The sequence below is a fragment of the Echiichthys vipera genome, assembly GCF_963691815.1.
Source record: "Echiichthys vipera genome assembly, chromosome: 15".
Classification (NCBI taxonomy): domain Eukaryota; kingdom Metazoa; phylum Chordata; class Actinopteri; order Perciformes; family Trachinidae; genus Echiichthys; species Echiichthys vipera.
Genome location: NC_139840.1, coordinates 19,433,403 through 19,453,456, shown reverse-complemented (window position 1 = coordinate 19,453,456; position 20,054 = coordinate 19,433,403). Strand labels below are relative to the sequence as shown.

The window sequence follows — 20,054 nt, the reverse complement described above, 5'->3', positions numbered from 1 at the left end:
AACTGTCAGTCAAACTCCTCTAATACTTGTTTTTAAGGTGCGATTTGCCGGAGGGGATGGGTTCAAACAGGCTCAAACAGACTCTGGTCTCCTGTAGGCTGCTGGTCTGACAAACCTTGCAACACGTCCTGCTCGAATTATTTTTTGTTATTGCGACTACGATCTTGAGACACTGGATGGCTCATTCTCCCTATTTAACCTTTAAGATGTTTGTGAAAACCAGACAGAGATCTGGAATATTTTTGGATGAAGGGGAAAAGACAAAACCTCACGTTTAATCATTGATGACTTTCCATCCTAAACCCTCACTTTAACTACTGATGATTTTCAATGGTCTGATTTGGACCAACACACACACACACACACACACACACACACACACACACACACACATACACATACACATACACATACACATACACATACACATACACATACACATACACATACACATACACACACACACACACACACACACACACACACACACACACACACACACACACACACACACACACACACACACACACACACACACACACACACACACACACACTAATCTATAGCAGACAAATGAGGCTGGGCTAACAGAGTGGGGCAGAGAGAGAAAAGATTGACTCGGAGAGAGAGGCCTAATTAGCAGAGGCTCATTAGGAGTCTTTAAGAGGCTGTGATTAGGGATGTTTGTTCACACAGCATGCTGCTGCTGCCGGGCTTAATGACTGGGACTGATCACTAGCTAGTTTAGCCTACAGCGTGATGGGGGGGTCTGGAAGAGGGTCGAAGCATGAAAAAAGTGCATGACTGTGTGGCTGCGCTCCAGCGAGTCATTTGTCTGCAGTTAACTGAAATTAAACACAGGAAAAAGAGCATCTTGCCTCTTTTGACGTCACACACAAAAAAGTAAAGATCCCATCAGAAGGCTGGGTTTAGGCATTAAGCTAAACGTATTGTTAATTAATTTGGGGACACCTTTGGAAGCATTAAAGCAATTTCAGTTATTTTACATTTAAGTTTTTGTACAAATTAAACAAGCAGGAAACAGCAGGTTTTGTTACCTTTGGACAGTCAAACTAACTGTTTCCCCCTTTCTTTGAAGTCTTTGCGTTAGACTAAGATAACCTGCAGCTATTGTAGCTTCATATTAGGAAGTAAAAGTTTTTGTTGCCACAAGATTGCTGGATTAGTACTATATATAATAACTATAATAATTATCACTACTGTTATTAAAGATAGTGTGACTTGTTGCTGCTCATGGGGGAATTGTTTGGTCTCTGTAAATCATAAAATATGTCATAGAGTGTGGTGTGGTAGACCTATATATAAAGTGTTTTGAGATAACTTGTTTTGGCACTGTAAATAAAATTGAATTAAATTATTAAGCGAAAAGTGATCATTTATAGACAGCAGGTGATTTGTTCAAACAGCGACAGACTGGCGTCCTGTCCAGGGTGTACCCCGCCCCACGCCCGATGTCAGCTGGGATCGGCTTCAGCCCCCCCCCCCCCCCCCCCCCGACCCAGACAGGGACAAGCAGTTGAAGATGAATGAATGAATGAATGAAGACAGGACAAACAGAGGTCCTAATAATAAATGTTTGCCACTTCAGCACCACGGACAGCACCATGGAGTTATCGATACACAGTTCGGCAGCTGATATTTTTGTTTGTGTCTGGAATAAACAAACTAAAAATATCATATACAGTATATTAGTGAGTTTTAGAGGTGCTCCTGGGTGTATTTTTTTTGTTTTACTGGGAAAGGCTTGCTGTTTCCCCTTACTTCCATTGTTTTATGCCAAGCGAATCATCTCTCAGCTCCATAACACACAGACATGAGAACTGCATCGACTCTCTCATCTTACTATTGACAAGAAACAATCAAGCTTCATTCATTTAAACTCTGGGATCAGGTGTGGGTTTACAGTAAAAGTTAAAATACTGGAGGGACTTCCTTCTCTGTGAGTTACTACAGTGGGATTTACAATAAACTGTCCTTTACTGTTGTTTATATGGAGTCTGCATATAACAGCGGTTTGCACCTTGTGTCAGTGTTGAAAGCTAATCAGGGGGCTGCGGTAGTGACGCATGATGCGTCTCTATGTTTTTCCCTTTCTCTTTCTTAAGGCTCAAACTCATTTCAATAATCAGTGCATCCCCCCCTCCACCATCACCAATCTATAAGTTTACCACTGAGCCCGAGCTCTTGGCTTTATAAACCACAAACCCCTTCACTTAAATCTGATAAGAGTCCCAGCACTATTGTGATACGATTTCCCCCCTCGGAAGTCCGTCCATGATCCTGCATTTCCCTGAGTCCCTCTCGTTCCACTTCCTGAACTGGGGTGGATTGTCTGGAATAAACTCCAATCCTCCTTAAAAGAAGAGAGCAAGGGAAGGGGGGAGTGGGGGGAGGGAGATGGTGGTGGGGGAGTCAAAGCCGAGAGGATCAAGGATGCGAGGGCCAAAGTAGAGGATCCGACAGAGCAGAAAGTAGAGTTAGCAACTCCGTCTCCTGTCCTCGAATTCCTCCAGCTGCTGTCTCTGATTATCTTCAACACCCTCTCACTCATCCATCCATCCATCCATCCATCCATCCACCCATCCATTTATCCATCCATCCACCCACCCATCCATTTATCCATCCATCCACCCATCCATCCATGCATCCATCCATCCATCCATCCATCCATCCATCCATCCATCCATCCATCCATCCATCCATCCATCCATCCATCCATCCATCCATCCATCTAATCACTTTGTGCACATCTCCTTGCACTTCTGCCCCCGGCCTCTGGGCAGCGCTGCAGCAGCAGTGACACATTTGGTTGCAGCAAGCAAGACTGATCCATTTGTTTGTTTTCTGAATCCAGGATTTATGGAGATAGATTAGACAACAAAAGCATATGGAAAAGATAAAGAACACTTAGGTAATGGATTTTGGCGGCCTCTCTAACACAGCAGAGAACTCATCCTCTTTCCATCTCTCATCTCTCCTCCTTTCTCTCTCTGCTCTAAACATGTTTGTTGTTCTTTTCTCTCTCTCTCTAGCAGACACTTTGTGAGAAGAGAAGAAGCTCCAGCTGTTTGTGAGGACTGAGGGGTTAGCTTGAAGAAGAGCGGTTAAAAAGTAACAAAGGAGATGTGCGCCAACCAGACCTTGGCCTTTGGTTTCATGTGCTTTCCAACTCTGTACGTGTATGTAAGTTGGCAGTGTTGTGAAGCTGGAGGTGGATTTGCAGGAAGAGAAGTACGACAAGAAAGACTTTTTTTCCCCGTAGGGACTAAACAAAAGGCAATCTTTAACAAGACACACAATAAACCAGTCTAACATCAGCTAAATATCACAGGGAGGCTTTAATCACACAAGGTCCAGGCAAGATGTGCTCCCTTTTAAAAAAAATTACTTCATATACGTATACATTTTTAACCCAAACATTATTATTGTTTGAATGTTTTTTTAGAGCAAATTTTAATGAAGAGAAACTATTAACTTCACGTGTAAAGGGCTTTCATTTAAACCAGTGTTACAATAGTTCTTATAATGAAGTCAGCGTTTCATAACATTAATGGAAGAACATTAGCTCTGGTGCTTGTTTAGTGTGATTGAGTTTAGAGTTTAAACAATACTTGGCAAATGATCATCACTAATACATCCAACAGACTTCATTACTGTACGAGGGGATCGAGTGCAGAAAACACACACACACACACACACACACACACACACACAAACAGACACAACTGCCAATATTGATGTACACACACACACACACACACACACACACACACACACACACACACACACACACACACACACACACACACACACACACACACACACACAGGTCTTTTAAATAACAAGTAAAAAAACAGCTTCAGTAACCCAACTCTTCTGAATTATCACCTCCTTGCTTGTGGCTGTTTATGAATACAAATTGAATTTCCGCTGCAACCTTGTCGCAGTCATGGCTCATTTGATTTATTCCTTAATGAATATTTCCCCTTTCAACTCAGGAGATGGGAAAACATTTCCACACTAAATGAGACCCGGCTTTTATTGTAGCCCATTCTTTCCTACATCTAGAAGAACATTACACTCATGGTTGTGTTGCTGCTTTAAGTTGAACAGGGTTGTTCCATTTGTAATGGAACAACCCTGTTCTGTTGTTTTTCCATCAGAGACTGTAAAGGAGAGCAGGTTTTACCTGCAGTGTAACGGCATGTTATGGCTGTTTTTCCTCTCTAATGGCTGTACTTTTCTTCTAAAATACACCAGCATTTCTCTGTCTTACACTGAATTAAGAAAATGTCATATAAGTTAGAGACAGATAAGGAGATCTGCACATTGGATTCAGAGACTAAACCCACCATATTGACTGTCCAGTGTGACAAAGATGCTAGCAGACACATCGCTCAACGACTATAGTTAGACGGATTCCCCACGAACACCATTTACCTGTTAATGTTGTGTAGATAATGTGCAATTGACTGCATGCCTGCTAAATAATGCAGTAGCTTGTTTTGGGGCCAGAAGAGAATTTAAATAGTATTGATAGGCTAAGCTGCCATGGTGTAGGATGTATGCAGTCAGAAAGCCCCACTCTGTATTGATCAAAGAGCGGGCTTAAAGCAGAATTGCTCCGAGTTCTTGAACAAATGAGGAAAAAGCGAAGGAAACAGAAGAGTAGCAGCGTGGAGTGATAGATCAGAGGTGAGGAGGAGAGGGTGACTGTTGCAGTTCAGGAGGCAGAGGAAGAGGAGGAAGAGGAACGATGTGAAGAGAGACAGAGTGAGAGTTAGGCAAGGAGACGTTGGGGCCGTCTATCCATCCAGCGCATCGCCGGGGGCAACCGGAGGAGTAAAGTTGTTAACGAGTGTGTGGACAGTGGTGTCAGGCAGAGCGCAGCTCCATCAGGGAAATGAGTCGCCCGGGCTCTATTATGGCCCCAGGTGCATTATGGGAGGACAAAAGGAAACTTTTGGTAGAAATAGATTATAGACAATGAAGAGAACAAAAGAGAATTCACGTGTTGTGTTTATTTTATTCTGAGATGTTGGTTTTTATTTTCAATTTGTAGAAAAAAGAGGACTTTTTAATTTGGTTCTGTCTTTTTACGGAATCTATTTTTACGTTTTTGTCAGTCTGGTGCCGAACATTAAAATCAACTTTGATGCATGCATGATAATCAAATCTGTATTTTATCACCAAATAAATAAAGACAACTGTAAATTCTGATTTAGTCGTTGTGCCTTTACCAAAGCCTGATAAGTGATTTCTTTTGTTTTGTATATTTTAATCATCATTTCAGTGTGAAGATGAGCTGTTTCCAGTTATTGTAATAAACGCTGATGGTGGAGTTTGCTGTTATTGAACCTCCTTCATTCAGAGGGTTTGCTCTCTTTGCCTCCCTGAAACGCTTACATTTAGAAACATCTGCACAGTGTTTATAATAATAACAGAAATCAAATCTGTAAGTCTGTTCTCATTTGATCGAGTTTGACCATCACAAAAGACTCACCACCACAGTTAGCTACATGTTGAGACTGCAAGCAGACAAAATCAATACTGCAGTGCAGTTTAATATGTTCTGGTGTGTCCCTGCTACAGGCTGAGTCATCTGTTGACAAACTACGTTAGCCACAATACAATACAGATAACCAGCTGCCTCTAAGTATCGATAAGTTTCCTATTCCAAGATGTTTCCAATTAGGCCAATTTATTCCAGCCTACGTGTTTTATTCTTATTTTACACACACACATAAAAAATGGAAAATAATCTCCTCATGCAGGAGATTTCTGCAGATGGAGACGCTCATGAAAATGGTTCAAATGACAACATTTAAAACATTTCTTTAATACAGAACATTTCTTCTTACTAATGTCCAGACAGTTTTTGCAACAATAAGACTCAAAAATTAATGTATTTGTATATATCTGAAAAGATACTGCTCCATTTCCAAGACATACAGTAATTTAAGTCTTGCAGTCAAATTAAATGAGGTGCATTAATTCTTTAACTGTTTTCAACGTAGTGTTCACATCTGACACTCTTAAAATTCAAACGAATAAACGGGAACTAATGACGTTAAACCGCAGTATCATATGGAAGAGAACAAATAGCTCCAACACCTTTAACTTTATTTGTGTTAATTGCAGCCTACTACTACAGGACAGGAGCTCATTAACATAACATTAACACTTTGTGCCACTGTAAAAAGTATGAAAAGTGCCACATAAATAAAGATCGATTTGATTTGTGGCCTGTAGATGTAGATTTCCTGTGCTAATACTTATCGCTGTTCATGATCTAAATGTGTTTTTCTCTGAATGTCATGTAATTCGCAAAAAAAACTCACTTTTGTGCTTGATCTGATGAAAATATTTGTAAAAGATTACAAGAAAAACAAAGCAGCATCTCACATCTAAGGCAGATTTCTTTCTTATCTGACAAACACCTCTTAGCTCGTGTTGTTCTCGAGACCTTCAGGAATTAACAGCACTTAAAAGCTGGATGCATGACAAGTCTGCAAAAAAACAACCAACATACCTAAGTTGATAGGCGTTGTGCATCCTTCAGTTATTATGAAGAAACCTCGCATTTAATCTGTTATGATCGGTATCAATGGGGAAGAAAAACATGTTTCTCTGACCATTAGTGAGTGTGTATGTAAGTGTGTACAGTGCAGCGGCCTCAGGCTGTGTGCTTAGTGAGGATTGTAATGGGACGGCTTTAAAGGGGGATTAATGCAGTATGGTCAAATGAGAAAAACACTCCTGTAGAAACAAACATACAGTAATTAACAGGATTAGAAATATATATTATATATATATCATACCAGAGATCATAGAGTGACTTTATTTGTCAGCCTTAAATGGTAAAATGCTACACTTCAATAATTATCGTGACTTTCACCTGGAAAATTCTATTTTATACGGTAACTGTTATCTTAAACGCTAGTCTTTAAAGTGTTAGTTTCTCTCTCCTTTCATCTTCAAGTATGTCAAAGGATCACAAGTTCACATTTAATTTCCAATATTCTAATATATTCTAATATCTATTCTAATAGCTCAGCCTATTTTAGCCACCTCCCCTCTCAGCCTCTGATGTTCCCTCTTTGCATCATAAACAGCTTTTCAGCCCTCAGAATATGTATGTGGCCCATATTTATTCATATGTGCGGTACATGAGAGCACACAAGTCTGAAATATATAAATAAGAAAGTAAATAAACAGTCAAAATAAACAGCCAGAGTAATAAGGTTAAATATTAAGGGTTTTTTTATATTGATATTTGCAGGGAGAGCTACAGGAGGGCAAAATTAATGACAGCAGACATAATGCCATTGGGATACTTAGGAGTGTGTCCAATACTTTAAGTAATAGCGTTAATGGCGAATTTGAAGGAATTTAATTTTCGACATCAAACAGCAGCGCCTTTAGAAAGCCACCACCCTCTCGCCTCTGAGAGCTTCTGAACGAGCTTCCTCTCAGAAGGAGGAAGAGGAGGAAATCATCTCTGCGGTGGCGGGCATGCGGCGAGGCAGGTGGCTAAAAACTTTCAAGCAGAACAGCCTCTCGAGTCGCAGGGTGACGCTTGTTAGGCTCAGGCCCAGAGGAGGGAGCATGGCCAGTAAGTAAGGTTATTGGGAAATAATTAGCCTAGCCCGGGAATCAGGGGGGATAGCAAAGTCCTCTGGGGTAGAAACGCCAGTGCCCCTGGCCTCGTTTCCACAGCTAATTAACTTTGAAGAGAGCCTATTAATAAGGTTGTCTTCATGGAAAAAGCCTGAAACTATATGCAGAATCAACTTTTTTTGGTGTGAAGGAGGCTGGAATTCAATTTATGGATGAAAACACAAAGAAACACACAACAAAACTGTGAAAGTAATTGAAAATGAGGTGGTCTTTGTCGGTATTTCTGTTGGAAGTTCTCTCTTTTTACAAGTCGCACAGACTATTCAGAAACCTTATCAACCTCCCCGTCAGCGACACGTTGTCTCATCAAAACCATGAAAATATGCCCCAGATCGTTTGCTCCCCACTTCCACCTACTCAGTGGACGTCATCCCCAAGTGGCCACATGTCCCCTTTACCTGTCATCCCAGAAACAGCTGGTGTTACTGCTCAGGTCCTGCTCTAAAAAAAAACAACTCGCCTCATAGCCTCAGGCTTTGGGAGAGCACGACGCAGGCCTCAGCGCCTAATCACCCCCTCCCACGACAGGACTCATCAAGACAGCAGCTCCAACAAATCAATCTCCCTCTGACAGTTCATTTAGACTGAATTAATTTGGAATTAGGGGCCATTACTGCAATTGGCAGCCGGGATATTCCCCTAACGCCGGCTGTTATCCTGCTTTGGGGATAAAGAAAAGGAGCCAGCTTTTCTTTTTTTTTTCTTTCTTTTTTTGTAGGATCGACTGGATAAGGTGTTTTTCTGTGCTGAACGCAGGACTGCAGGAGGGAGGCATCGGATTTTCAGTTTAACTAAATCATCATTGTTCTCAATCAAAAGTCAGACTCTGCTGATTGTTTTTTCTGGGCTTTTTTTCAAATGGAAGTGAAATAGGTGTTTAATGGGGGTCGTTGCTCTATCGACTGTCAAATTGTTGCCAGGGGCCAATTAAAAGTCTGATAGCGCACTATGATGGCAGGGAAAACAATGAATCGGGAGAACAGAAGGACTGATCAAGTACTTTTAAACTCTTTCTGATTTTCTGATCAGGGTTAGAGAGAAATAACAGACAATAAACAATACAAACATTGCACTTACAAGGGTTGTGTCCTGTGGCAGCAGCCCAGTTGTGAACGAGACACGAAAACATATGCAACAGCCGTGAGGTGTCGGTAGGCATTTCACATAAATGCACGCTGAGACTAACCTGCTTTTCCCTCTCTGATCCAGTTTGCGTGATGTTTTTTGGTCTAAAATTCAAAATGTCACATCATTTTGATGCTAAAATGTAAGAATGAGATGTAGAATTACAGTAAAATAACAATAATAATTAGCTTGCCACTTATTCTATGGGTCATCACAGGATAGTAAAATGTGTGTTCATGTGTGTGGTTTTCCTGTGATGTCCTTATGTTCAGTGCAGCATTATAGTTGATCTGCAGCTGACGTACTGAACACACTGACTGGGCCTTCTCTCCTGCTGGGAGGCAGCAGCTTGAAGTTTACCCAGAGTTCACGACCCTGTGACCCAGAGGTTTGACCGGGACAACTCAGCTCCATGGAGACGCCGCTTTGAAATGATAAACACTCTAACATCGTACGTACTACTGATAGAGAAGCACACAGGAACGCGGAGAAATGGATAGATTAAAGTGATGGAGTACTCTTCTTACAAATCTGTATGTCTTATTTTTAGATTTAACAATTTCTTAACAAGTCAAAATAAATTAAATGTCAGGTTTGACTGCCTGTCAGAATATAATGCCATCTTTCTGAAGTTGCCAAGTTGCGTTGTTGTGATCTATCAATGGTCCCTTGTTTAAGAGATCATTGATAGACCATAATGCATTGCTGTGACAAAGTCAGGTTGTGTTTTGAATCAAGGTTGAGACTGAAGGCTGCTTCTCTGGTCTTTTCTGTATGTACAACATTTACACTTTTTTGTCTGTTTTGAACGTCACTTCGGCAGGTGAGCATGATGCATCAGATTTAGAGGGTGTGCACATCAGTTCCTCTCTCAGTCTGTGGTGACCCATAACACCCCTGGCAGCATATTTACCTAAGTGTCCCAATACGAAAAGTGAAATATATGAACTATATGGGACTCAAAATTTAGTGTCCATTACATGTATACTTCTTTTGCTAAACATCCCACAATGCAAAGCTTCCCATTCATGAATGATGAGTTATGGGACATTACACCAATGTGATGTTACCGTAAAGATGACGGCCTCTGCTCACAGAGACAATGGGCCTCTGTGGCGCAGACGCAGCCAACAGCACAATAAATAAATTCACCTGCACCAAAATTTACAGTGCACACCTACTCACAATTATTGGCAACTGCATATTAACCAAGACATACATTCATCTGCAACAACAACACCAACAGCACAATAACTAGAAATGAGTGCACCTGTATTTCAACAACACAGGATTTACAGCGCAGGAAAACTCAATAAAAAACTAAAAATCAATCAACGTAGGCATGCATGAAATGATCATGATGGTTTCTTCCTTGTGCTATCTTTGAATTGAATGTTTAGGCTATTCCTTCAGTTTTTTATTAGAAATTTGGGGCACGGTCATTGACACGAATAAGGAAACCAAAAAAAAATGCTAATTTCACAACAGCGACCTCGGCCTGTTTGGTAAAAACTTGATAAATTCGATTTTTCTTTAATCTTTGGTGAAGAAACACAAAAACACACATTTTACAATGAAACAATGAGGATCTTCAGGAGTTTTATTTTAGCCCATTCTGTTTTCATACATCCAGTTTTGGCATTCGGTGGTGTAAACATGGCAGACGAGCTGTGAGAGGTGTTCAATGGACGACGAGGAGGGGCTCCTGTGTCCAGCCATGAGATCAGAGTAAATATTAACACTGACACACTGCTGTGGAAATACCTCAGTGACTTAAGGGGCTAGGGGAGCAGGGCAGGAGGATGAGTGGGAGGAGAAGAAAGACGAGTGGACGCAGACATTAAGGTGAGCCAAAAGGTAAACGGCAGGGCATCACACACACACACACACACACACACACACACACACACACACACACACACACACACACACACACACACACACACACACACACACACACACACACACACACACACACACACACACACACACACACACACACACACACACACACACACACACACACACACACACACACACACACACACAGCCCTCCCACCCCAAACACCTTTATCCCTCTGATGACATGTTCACTCAACACCTACACAGATCTGCAGCCAAGACCTCAGCTGACACAAATCTACGCACGCACGCACGCACGCAGGCACGCACGCACGCACGCACGCACGCACGCAAAACCCTTTATTGTGATTTAATTTGATTAATTCTTTTTTACAGTAATATACGACTCTCATGCTCGAGCTCATGCATAGATAAATGCTTTTCTTTTAAAAGTACTCAAAGTAGTTGCGTTGTCTAAATTTGGGACCACATATGGACCCAAGAGTTTTTTTGTCTCTTACAGCACTTTGGTCTTTGTTGTTTCTTTCTTCTTCTTTTTTTAAAGCTTAAGGCAAGGATGTCTGAGCCGACGATAAAAGCGCACAAGGAGGTTGTGGGTGATCACATTACGAATACATGCTAAAGCCGAGAGCAGACAGTGCGGCCCTCTATTTATTATGTTTTCGGACTTGGGCAGAATGTTCCATCAGCCCGAGAAATATGACAGTAGTTTCACCGACACACTCTCAGGTTTCAGTGCAGGTGGGCAGGGATATGTGTGAATGTGGTGTTGCAACCGGTACTCACTCGTCACATACGGCTGCTTGGTCAGGACACTTTGGTGTCACTTTGTAACGCACTGGGTACCCCTTTTACGTTCTAAAGAGATGGGTCAAGCAATGTACTATAAAGAGCGACAAGGTTCGTATGAGAACTTAAAAATCTTGCGACCGGAAGTGGACTGTAATGGTTGGAAGGTGATGGTTCAGGCTGTTGTCATGCATTTTTCAAACATATAACAATGAAAAGTAACGTGCAGTAATTTGTGTGTTTTCCACGTATGTTTATGGTGTGTGCAGGAGACGTGGTATAAGATGGTGAATCTCCGCTTAAGGAAGGAGAGGGAGAGAAAGAAGGAAAGAGATGAGAGGAAAAGAACGAGAGAAGAAGAGAGAGATGTGGTGAGAGGAAGTATTTGAAGTCGCGGTGTAACATTTCAGCACCGGACTGATAATAGAGTCAACACACTCTGCACAGGTTTAGGGGCAGAGGGATGTATATGAGGAATGCATGTGTCAAACTCACCACAAACTCATACACACTCACTCAAATACAATTTACCCAATGAAACTACAGAGTCAACCATAAAAGAGTGAAGATATAATAGCATGCGTGTTGTGTTAAAGAATAGTTTGACTTGGTAAAAACACTTATTTGCTTATAAACTACAAAGAACTCCAGGGAGAAAGCTGCTTAGTGTTCACATGTATTTTTTTCATTTATTTAAAACAACACTAAGAGAATAAAGAAAGAAACATATAAAACCTATTAGTGTCTCTTTTTATGGGATTTTCATGGCATCATGTTGCTACTGCACAAACAAGATTTGAAGATTATGAGTAACAGAGATGCAGACTAATCGCTGGATTTGTTGTGGGAAATGCCCGAAAATCCTGGTATTTTCCACTGTGGTGTAGTTTTAATCCACTCTGCGAAGCACAGCATTTTCACTTTTTTCCTCCATGACTTTAAACCATCAGAAGTACTTGTGGCCATAAATAAAAAAGATTCAAAGATAATTAGAGCAGCCTAAGAGCTCATTTGGTAAAGCTATGGCATAAACAGTGCCAGGCTTTGACATTTTTTAAATAATCAGAAGACAAAATCACTGAATATTATGTCCACATGTACGTCTATTATTGAACAGACTGAGAAACGTTTCATGTTTTGGTCAATTGCTGAGTCTGTGAAGCTTTGTTTTTTCTTCTTTGTCAGGTGGAAAGGGGAAGGAAGGGGAAATCTGATTCTCCTCCACTGAATTTTCGGTCTGGAGGTGCAGACTCACTCCCAGCGTGCTACGATAACATGCTCCTGAATGGTGACCCTTGGGAGCCCGAAAGAGTGGCGTCGAGGGAGAACAGAAGTGGGGACATGGTGGAGGGAAAGGGGAGGCACAACACGATGGGAGATGAAAGAGATAGATGGGAGAAAGATGGCAGAGGAAAAAGGAGAATTGAAGGGGAGGGGGAGGAGGCCTCGGATGGGGGAACGAGGGAAGGTCGTGGTTCTCAGCGGAGGGTGCGTGCTCTCTGAGGTAGCAGTGTGGAACCACCCAGGGCCTTGTAATAGTTAAATTATATCAATTAACCATGGGACATCAGGGGATTAAGGGTTAATCTCTCCCTTGAGAGAGAGAAACAGTAAATTAGAAAGGAGAGAGAGGGGAGAAAAAGGCGAGATCATAAACAGCCGTGTTGAAAAGGGAGATAGCGGACATGATGAATTAGAGAGCATGATGAGGATGATGTTTCAGATAAATAAAGAAATGGCCCGAAGGATGACTTCTCTGACGTGATAAATGACTATACAGCAAATGAGCAGTGTAGGGATACAGCTGCATTTCCCTATCAGCAGTGATGGGACCAGAAGTGGAATTTAGGGATTAAAAACAACACAAAACAGGAGATAATCCCACAGCTCGGCCACACCCGCCTGGGAACTGACTTACGCCATTTTCAATTTGGATGAGGCCTCGGAAGAAGAAAAGGGGGACGAATAATTTACCCCCTCCCTCCAAAGCCTCATTGCCTCCTCAGATTTAGAAACATCCACATTTGATTGAAAGTGAAATCATATACAATAAGAGATGGTATATGTGGCAGAGGTTTGGGGGATCTATATTTGGGGGTGGGGGTGTGGAGGACTGAGCTTTGGGGGGTTTGAGACAGAAGAGAGGAGCCCCTCTTTCTTTGGTGTATATGCAAAAATGGCTGAAGTGGGTAATGGAGCCGTGAGGTAAGAGGATTAAGATCAGCATTGGGTCAGGACTGATAGTGAGGAATGGGGTGATGGAGGGACAAAGGGATGAGTAGAAGAGAAAGGAAATGGGGGGAAAGAGAGGAGAGAAAAGGGAGAGAACATTAGACAGAGATGGGTGATTTGGGGTGAAAAGATATGAAATGGAAACTGGAGTAACTGTCCCTCTCATCGTCTCTCTTTCAGGCCCCACAGACTTTGCTTTAGACTCATAAGTGATCATTTGGGATCTGTGCGTCGGCCCGGTAGGGAGCGGCGGGATAATGCTTAACCTGATACTTGGATTGACTCTGCACACATAGGAGGGGGGTCAACGGTGTCTCCCACAGCCGAGGGAAGAGCTGGAAGGCTGCAGGAGGGTATGAGCGGACTGGAAGTTCAAATGCTGAAGGCTCAGGAAGCTAGAAATCTGCAGGATGGAGGATTCCTGTGGTCAGCAGACACAAATTCTGGATCCCATCTGCCTTTTTTCATAGATACGTTTGACATTTTGGGAAATATGATATATGTTAGATGAAGAGATTGATATAGCTGTTATGTCTGCCTGTTAAATATGATGCTACAGCCAGGAGTTAGCTTAGCTTAGCATAAAGAGAAGGAAACAGCTAGTCTGACTCCGTCTAAAGGTAACAACATAAATCTCTGAAGCATATGAACATGTTTCACTGCATTTTTTTTTTAATCTGTAAAAAAAAAATAATTAAAAGAAGGTACAGGGGGCAGCTGGTGGCTCAGGGGTTACAGCAGTAGCCCCATGTAAAGAGGCTGATGGTCCTCAAGGCAGCAGCTGTGGGTTCGACTCCGACCTGCCGCCCTTTGCTGCATGTCTCCCCCTCTCTTAACACATTTGCTGTCTGTCCTTTATGATTAAGGCTTGAAAAACTGCCAAAAAATAATCTTAAAAAAAAAGAAAGTTCAGGAAGTCACTGCTCCCGTAACACAACACATTATGCAAGAGATATAAGAGATAAACTTTAGAGATGCTGGAAGTCAGATTTTACACCCCCACATCAGTTGTCAACGTCTGGCTCAATCTTCATATGAGGGTATTATTCATTTTTTATCTAAAGGGCTGTCTGCACCAAGAACTATAACTGTAAAGCAAACCACGTACTGGTAAAAGATAACCCTCTGTAAACAGTGGCACCAAGCACACGCTGCATGCTCCAGCTTCGTCTTATTGTTTCCTAAATGCCATCAAATTAAAAGGCAGCCAGAAACTGCATGCACAACATTTATAAAGCAGTTGATTTAGTTCTTATTTGTTCTTATTAATGAGAATATGAAGCTGCAGCTGTGCTTCACGTTGCACCACAGAGATGAAGAGAGAGAAAGACATGCTAATTTCAGTCTGTAGCCTAAACTTTATTATAGAGTTTAAACGCAGCATCCTGTAAATTCAGAAGCATTTTGATTGGTGGTCATTGTTTCTGTCGTTCATCAAATATCTCTCAGCACTGTTATTGTCGCTATATTTGTGATGTGGCCTCTGACAATGTTAAAACTATATATTTATAAGTTATCATCTTAGTGTCGACGGCCTTTAACTCTTGGCAAGAAAACAATCAATCACCTTTAGCATCCATCTCTTCAGGAAATGTGTGCTAAAAGACGGAAAACTGCATCAAAAAAGTTGTTGTGTCTGAAGTTTACGAACTTCTTCCTCTTAAGTATCTGCCTTAGAGGACCAAGTTGCAGCCTGAAAACCAGTCTGAGCCTCATCTAAATGTTCCCCTGACCGGTTACGTCTTTGCTTTAGCCAATTAGCTGCCATCACAGGATCAGACTCAACTCTTATTTGCCAGCCAAAGAGGCTCAGCTGCTCGACCCCGGCAGTAGCCTCACGGAGCCTCGGTGCCTCCACGCACCCCTCCCTGCCTCAGTCCCCCCACCCCAAGTCTTAATTCAGACACTTTGAAGTATCTTGGTCTGTGGTGAGGAGCCACTCAATCAATTACGAATGAAATAATCTCCTTATGATATTTCGAGGTTTCTTCAAGTAGAGGAGGGGGGAATGCAAGAAGAGATTACGGAAGCCAAATCAGTCTCTCAGCTGCGACTAAAGTGACAGGGGGAGAATCAGCTGAGAGGATGGTGGGAAATTAAATAAGAAAAAAAAAAGATTATGTCTGAGTGTGTCACCTCCGAACACTGCTGTGAAATCTCTAACCTGATCCATGAGGAGGTGGTGGTGCAGCAGAGGAGCGAGAATGGATTATTGCAAGCCGCGTTAAAAAGGACCCACGGTTTGCTTAAAAAGCTTTTGCTCGCCACTTAAGAGAGAGCACATATCAAACAAACATCGATGTGATGTATCTGTGTGCAAAAACAAGCAAAGACAAAGGGAGGTAAGGTGTCATCTTGCTGGGAATCTGACTTTATCTGTTAAACACAAAGACACTACATGGTACCACTTTCAGATGTGAACGCAAACAGAAAAGCAGTAAGACAGGCTCACATGGACATTTGGACACGTGATAGTGAACTGTGATTTTGCAGTGAAGTGGCAGTAAAATGTAAACCTGAAAATGAAAGTATTATGCTCAAATGATCAGTTTTTTTCATTATCGATTGGTCTGCAGATTGTTATCTTGATTATACGTTTGGTCTGTAGAATGAGTTCATGTTGAAGTCTTTTACTTTTTATAGTCCGATTTTGTCGAACTAAAACCCAAAGATATTTAGGGGCAGGACAGGGGATCTCCGTCGTTGGGAGGCTGAGAACAACATTTTCTGCCATTTATGCACGAAAGACAACTTTAACGATTTGTCCAACATTAGGGTGGTTGGCGGTCGACTCATTGCGGCTCTGGGAATCACAACTGAACAATATTGAAAGATTCAGCCCTGATATGTATGTGTGTATGTATGCATGTGTATGGATATTAGGGCTGGGTAAAACCACTGATTTCCCAGATCGATTTGATTCAATATTGATTCAATTTGGGATATTTCAGTTACAAAACCACTTTTTCTTTGATATGAAAGAGATTCTCAGATAAATAATGCTTTAAATTGAACAAGTGATTTGAAAAAAACAATAATAGGGAAATAGAGGGGGACAAACAAATGCAAGGAAAGAGATTGGGAGAAGGAATGAGAAGATGAAAACCATCCAAAACAAAAACAGTAGTTTAGAAAAGTTGTAAACTTTCCCACTTTAAGCAATATGACTCATTTTCAACTTCATGGCCTGTAGTTCTTTATTTGATAAAATGTAGTTTTGTACTGATTACAGTTAAGATTTTTATCTCCTATTTTCCATCTTTAGATTAAATTTTAAATTATCAATAAATACTTTGAAAAAAGTCAAAACCTAACAAGACAACCAACCACACCTCCCTCCAGCCTCCCCCGTCTCCCCTCTCTCACCCCCACCAGTGTTGCTCCCACGTCTCGCCTCAAGCCCTTTTGATTTTCTCCATGGCTGACTGTTGTTTCTGCTGCTGCAAGCTCAGCCATCAGCGCGCATTGATCGCTCCCCTTCATCCTCAGCGTCCCCTCCGTTATACCTGACTATGGCGACTAATTCTCCCGCTCTCACCCTTCTTCATCCCAGATTGAGAGGGTCGGAGGAAAAAATCAATAACGGTGCCAAGTGGGGCGGGGTCAGGGGTCAACGAGGTCCTTGACAAGTGTGTCAGGGGAAGGAAGGAGTGAGAGAGGGGAAAAAGTGCTTGTATGTGTGTGAGTGTATATGAGTGTGTGTTGCATAAGGAGTGGTCAAGACAAACAGAGCGACCAAAGGCCTCGTGGGTACAAGTGTCAGCCTTGTCAGGCATCAAATTTATGAGTATTGATCGTAGCCGTGTGTGTGTGTGTTAGATGGTGATGAATGTGTGTGTTTGTTTGGATCATGGTGGAATCTGACAGGGGTGAGGAGTCATCATATAAAGCCCATTATGGCCAAACAAGCCAATGAAACAAATGAATCCCATGAGAGTAAAGACCACCATTCATATCCGTCTGTCCGTCCATTTGTCTACCTGTCCATTTTCGACTTTAACACCCGAGCTACAGTACAGGAAAGATCTTTGAGAATAACAGAAATGAAAGTGTTTAAAGTGTGCATGGATGATCTTCTCAGACTTAAGGGAATAGCTCCATCATTTTGGGGAATAAGGTAATTTACTTTCTTGCCGAGTTAGATGAGAAGATTGATACCTTTCTCATGTCTGTATGGCAAATAGGAAGTGCAAACAGTAGCCACTTAACTTAGCTTAGCAAAGAGACTGGAAACAAGACGAAACAGCTAGCATGGACCTCTAATGCTCATTTATAATAATTTTATGTCTTGTTTTTTCTAGATGTTCTCATGCAGATACCAGTATCAGAAATGCCCCAGATACTGCCTGAAATGCTGGTATCATGAGTGCACAAATCCGATAGCAACCATATCACATCCATACAGGGTTCAATTTATAACAAAAAAACTTTAAACGCACTGGTATTGGATTGGTATTTAGTATCGGCTGATATGAAAGTTCAGTTATTGCCATTGTATCTAAAGATAAAACCTCATAATTCCCACAAATATTTTTTACAATGTGTAAATCAGTGAGCTTTGGAGGTGCTGGTAGGTGTTTTTTTATTTCTTTTGGACAGAGCCAGGCTAGCAGTTTCTAGCCTTTATGCTAAGCTACGCTAACTGTCTCCTGACTCAGAAGTATTAAACTTCTCATCTAACTCTCACTATAAAAGAGAAGTGCATTTCCCAAAATGTCTACCAATTCCTTTAAAAATGGTAAAAAAAAAAACAAACTAAACAAACTAAAACAATGTAACTCGTCAAGATGAATAAAAATGTAATTTTTCATCTCACCTTGTTCAAATGTCAGAACTGCTGTGTGAATGTAGTCTGAATGCAACAACAGGTGCTCATCTGCTATAATGTCAATCTCCTGCTGATGCTCAATTTGGCTGTTCATTCCCCATTGTTTAAACTCCACATCAGTAATCGTTCACTGTAATCTTCCCAGCAACACATAATCACAGGCTTTTACTGCCCAGGAATTAGCTCACACTTCTCCCAGGGGGCTGTGTGTGTGTATGTGTGTGTATGTGTGTGTGTGTTTGTGTGTGTCAGAGAGAGGGTGTGTGTGTGTGTGTGTGTGTTTGTGTGACTTGATGAGAGCCATTTAATGACTGACATCCACTTCATGATAAAGGTAATTATCCCTGTTGTACTCCATATGAGATGGAAAATAAGGAAGAAAGAGGCGACACATTTGTCTCATGCTCACAAATAAACGTATGCGGGCGAGAGCGTTGTGTTGTGCAGCGTTTGAGATCCAGAGGTGTCCACGTTCAAACACCTCTACTGTACACCTACGCTACACACAGACACACACGTGCAGTAGAAACGGGGAAAGGAAGATGAAGCCCTGAAGAAATCCATTTGCAATTTAAATGGAAATGTAATGAGCCCATGGTGGCACTGAATTAGCCCGCTGATCAATTGATCATGTCAAGGACAAATAGGTAAACAAACATATCCATTAGCCTCCTGCTCCACCTCCTTCCTCTGCTCCCTGCTGTGGAAGAGTGCTGGAGGATCACTGAGAGGTGTCAACATGTGTGTTTCTGTGTGTGTGTTTCTGTGTGTGCGTGTGTGTGTGTATGAAAAGGGGATGACAGCACATCCTATCGAGAACGATTTCATGTGGAGACTCCCTAACAAACCACTAAAGTGCTCATTGCAAACATATATACACTGGTTTAAACACACATGTCGCATACCCTGCTGTGACCGTCCTGCCCAGCTCGTTACACAGACAGTTGGGCCCAGCAAGGTTCCTTTCAGAGGCGATGGAGAGAGCAGAGGAGGAGGAGGAGGAGGAGGGAGCGAGAGGGCCTCAAACAAGGAGCAGGACGAAGAAAACAAGGGAGAGAGATCGAGTGAAGAGACAAACAGAGGACAGTGGGCTGGAACCAGACCTGCTGCCTGGCCTCATCCCAATCCGTCAGTGTGTGTGTGTGTGTGTGTGTGTGTGTGTGTGTGTGTGTGTGTGTGTGTCTGAGAAAGAGAGAATAACCACTCATGCCCTAGAGTGTTTCGTCACTGATGTAACTGTTAATTACCGCTCTAAGAAACTTGCTAATTTGGCAACTAAAATTACGTTTATTCCATGATTCAGTCTTAAAGGGCAAAATCATTTAAACTTTAATTGTCTTTTTCTCTATTTCTGTGAAAGAGGCTCAACTTTGGAGCCAAAACATTGAAAATCTATAAATCATTCCAGTCACTGAGCCGCATCCCTTATCGGTCACAGTTGCTCGTTTCTCTAATCTATCAGAAGTCTCAATCTCTACAGCTAACATATCTTAATAAGGAACTGATGAAGAGCTTC

General features: G+C 41.8%; 1 protein-coding gene across 1 annotated transcript in view; it reads left to right on the top strand.

The window, feature by feature from the left end:
• LOC310957905 (sodium- and chloride-dependent GABA transporter 2-like) overlaps nt 1-12,981 on the top strand; it is a gene marked incomplete at both ends in the record, with an annotated part of 39,745 nt that extends 26,764 nt beyond the window's left edge. The window contains 1 exon segment of the mRNA XM_083928645.1: nt 12,664-12,981. Coding sequence (XP_083784771.1) covers nt 12,664-12,981 — 318 coding nt within the window.
• Between the last annotated feature and the right edge of the window lie 7,073 nt (nt 12,982-20,054).